The 3,235-nt window shown below is 29.0% G+C and overlaps 1 protein-coding gene across 1 annotated transcript; it reads left to right on the forward strand.

The window, feature by feature from the left end:
• The first annotated feature begins 322 nt into the window (after nucleotides 1-322).
• Nucleotides 323-2,893, forward strand: LOC143894903 (uncharacterized). The gene is made up of 5 exons (XM_077401580.1): nucleotides 323-326; nucleotides 1,258-1,651; nucleotides 1,721-1,817; nucleotides 1,961-2,060; nucleotides 2,126-2,893. Exons 1-5 carry the CDS (start codon nucleotides 323-325, stop codon nucleotides 2,167-2,169), a joined length of 639 nt encoding a protein of 212 aa, XP_077257706.1. The 3' UTR covers nucleotides 2,170-2,893.
• Nucleotides 2,894-3,235: the final 342 nt, after the last annotated feature.

Genomic DNA, 3,235 nt, shown 5'->3' on the forward strand with positions numbered 1-3,235 from the left:
AGGTATATTTTTGAGTAAGTTAAATTTCAAAAAATTGTTATATATATTTTCAAAAATTATTTTTTAAAAGTGTGCCACTTTATTATAAAGGTAGACTCCACGATACAACTAATACAAAAATTGTGCCGCTCCATAGTGCGAAACAGCTAGTGTCGTGTCTATTGATACCGTTCTTATAACACTGTTTGTCAAATTTTAAATACGAGAAACAGGTCCCATTGAATGCCATCTATCGAATACTTTTGAGATGCGACATCTGATCTGATCATATATAATCTTATATGACTATATAGTTCCATATATGATTATATATGCTCTATATATGGGTATGTAAAACTTATATCTGTTCATATCTCATTTATATATGTTGATATACTGTCAGATATGAATATTTTTCCCGGATATTTTATTCGCGGATATAAAAGTCCGGGAAAAATATTCATATCTGACAGTATATCAACATATACATATAAATGAGATATGAACAGATATAAGTTTTACATGCCCATGTATAGAGCATATATAATCATATATGATTATCTATCGCCATATATGATCAGATCTTGTGTCATGTATAATGTACGATGTGATCATATATGGCGATAGATAACCATATATGATTATATATGCTCTATACATGGGCATGTAAAATTTATATCTGTTCATATTTCATTTATATATGTTCATATACCGTCAGATAAGAATATTTTTCCCGGACATTTTATATCATTATATCCCAATCTCGTCATATATAGACAGATCTGATCATGTTTCATATCATTTCCGGCCGTATATGAACATATATACAATCATATACAGCATCGTGTCTTGTCATATATGATCATATACAATGTCGATACAGTTATGTATGGCCACATATAATTATATCTGATAATACATGGCCGAACATTCTTTATATACGACCATGTGAGGCCAGATACGATTATGTATAGTGTCATATCTGCTACACATAATAATATGTCTGACCATATATGAACTTATATGATCAGATCTTGTGTCATGTATAATGTACGATCTGATCATATATGGCGATAGATAACCATATATGATTATATATGCTTTATATATGGGCATGTAAAACTTATATATGTTTATATCTCATTTATATATGATCATATATATATCATATATGTTTATATATGTTCATATATTGTCAGATATGAATATTTTTTCCCGGGAAGGCAGCTAATATATTGCGTAGTGTAGAACATATTTTTATTCAATACGTTTCTGCAGCAAATGCAACTGTTGCTGAAAATAATGCTACAACACTAGTGAACAACACCAGTGCCGATAAAGATGTGATAGAAGCCAGTCCTACGCAAATAAGTCGTGCGTCAATAATGAAAGAGTATCTAAAACTCAAGAGGAAAATTCCTGTAAAGCATTTAGATATTGGATGTCCTTCGCCTAAACATATTTCTACGCAAATGGAAGGTGATAAATCCTTGATTAATACTGCAGTTAATACATTGAAAGATAAAAGTAACATAAGTTGTAATATAAATGACTTTGCCTGCGAAGACGAAACTTTTTATCTGCCTGCAGAGCAAGTTGCAAATATAAATGATATGGATGACACAGAAAACAAGCTACCTGAAAAGAAGATGTTATTAAATAAGTTTAATGTGTAAATATCATTTAACAATTGTGGTAATGTAAGTTACTTTTACATATCTAATAAAAACATTATTTACAGACGGTCAAAAAGAAAGATCATTACAAAAAATCTTAATATGCGATGTAAAGCTGACAGAGCAAAAGTTAAAGGTTCGGAATGCTGGGAATGCAAAGAAGTAATACAATATTAACAGTGTATAGTTATATAAGATATAAATAAAGAAATATAAATAAATAAATATAAATAAATAAATTATAAATATAAATATAAATAAATATTTTTTTCATAAAAAAGTAATTCGTGATATTCGATTTTTAGTATTATAACAAATTGGGATTGTCGGAAGAACAATTGCAAAAACAAAAGAATCAAATCTCGCGACATCGATACAAATATGAGCGACCAAATACACCACCAGGTATACTTTATATTTTATCTCATTTTTTATATATATTATATATAATAAATATAATCTTTTTAAAGGTTTTTGGGATCTCGAGTTTTCCGAGACATCAGGCACTTATTGACAGCAAATAAAAGCTGAAATGTTTCATCATTCGAATCTGATTCTGAATGCTTCATTGCGACTCGTGGTACAGAAACATTATCATAATTTATGGTTAATGTGTTAACCTAGTGATGGCTCGTAGTGTATTTTCATCCAGATATCTTTTTATTTAAAAATGGCAAAAATTTTCAACGTGTCATTTTTCGCCTCTGACGTCATAATGTAAAATGGTCGCGGCAAGTATTCAGGAGCCTTAAAACTGAATCAGAGGTGGAAAAATGTTTCTTTCTCATTCTTTAGATCGGATTTGGCTTTATTCCGATAGCAAGTGTCATTACCAGTTTAATATCTCTTTCGAGTAATTTTTTTTTTTTTTTTTTTTTTTTTTTTTTTAATAGATTATTTGGTGACTATATTTTACAATTTGGAACTTTTTAAGCTCTTTGAAGATAACCTTATACAAGACTATTGTGTGATTATTAAGGTCATCAGGAGTCCTGCATGTCTTAATCTCCTCTTTTTGTTAACTATTTTAGCACTAAAATACTATATATTAAGTTTTTTACCTCAAGCTACGTATGCTAGAGATAGGAAAATTGTTTAAAGGTTTGACTTTTTACTTTATAATTAATATATCGCATATATCACACACATATCGCTCGGGTCGAAGAATGTGTCAAATAAAAATTGTGCATAATTGCATTGTCTACAAAAGTTGATTTGTAACTTACTTAAGTTGTAACTTAATTTTACATCGAATAGTTAACTTGCAAAATTAAAAACAAACACAAATATTTGAAATTGTAAAAAAATGAGTAAAATCATTAAAAATTGATGATAAAGTTGAAAATCGGCTCAATTTTTCTCTAAAATATGCAACACAAAATGACAATGCAATTATGCACAACTTTTATTTGATATATTTTCTGATCCGAGCGACACGATGCGATATATTAGAATAACTTAAAAAATCGCACATTTAAACATTTTTCCTACTTCTAGCACACCTTGCCTGAGATAAGAAAGTATGTTACTTCTAGTGTCAAGATGAAGAGGTTGACAGAAAAAATGGTCAGATAACAATT

Source organism: Temnothorax americanus, unplaced genomic scaffold (genome assembly GCF_048541705.1).
Source record: "Temnothorax americanus isolate GAGA-0224 unplaced genomic scaffold, ASM4854170v1 Scaffold147, whole genome shotgun sequence".
Lineage (NCBI taxonomy): Eukaryota > Metazoa > Arthropoda > Insecta > Hymenoptera > Formicidae > Temnothorax > Temnothorax americanus.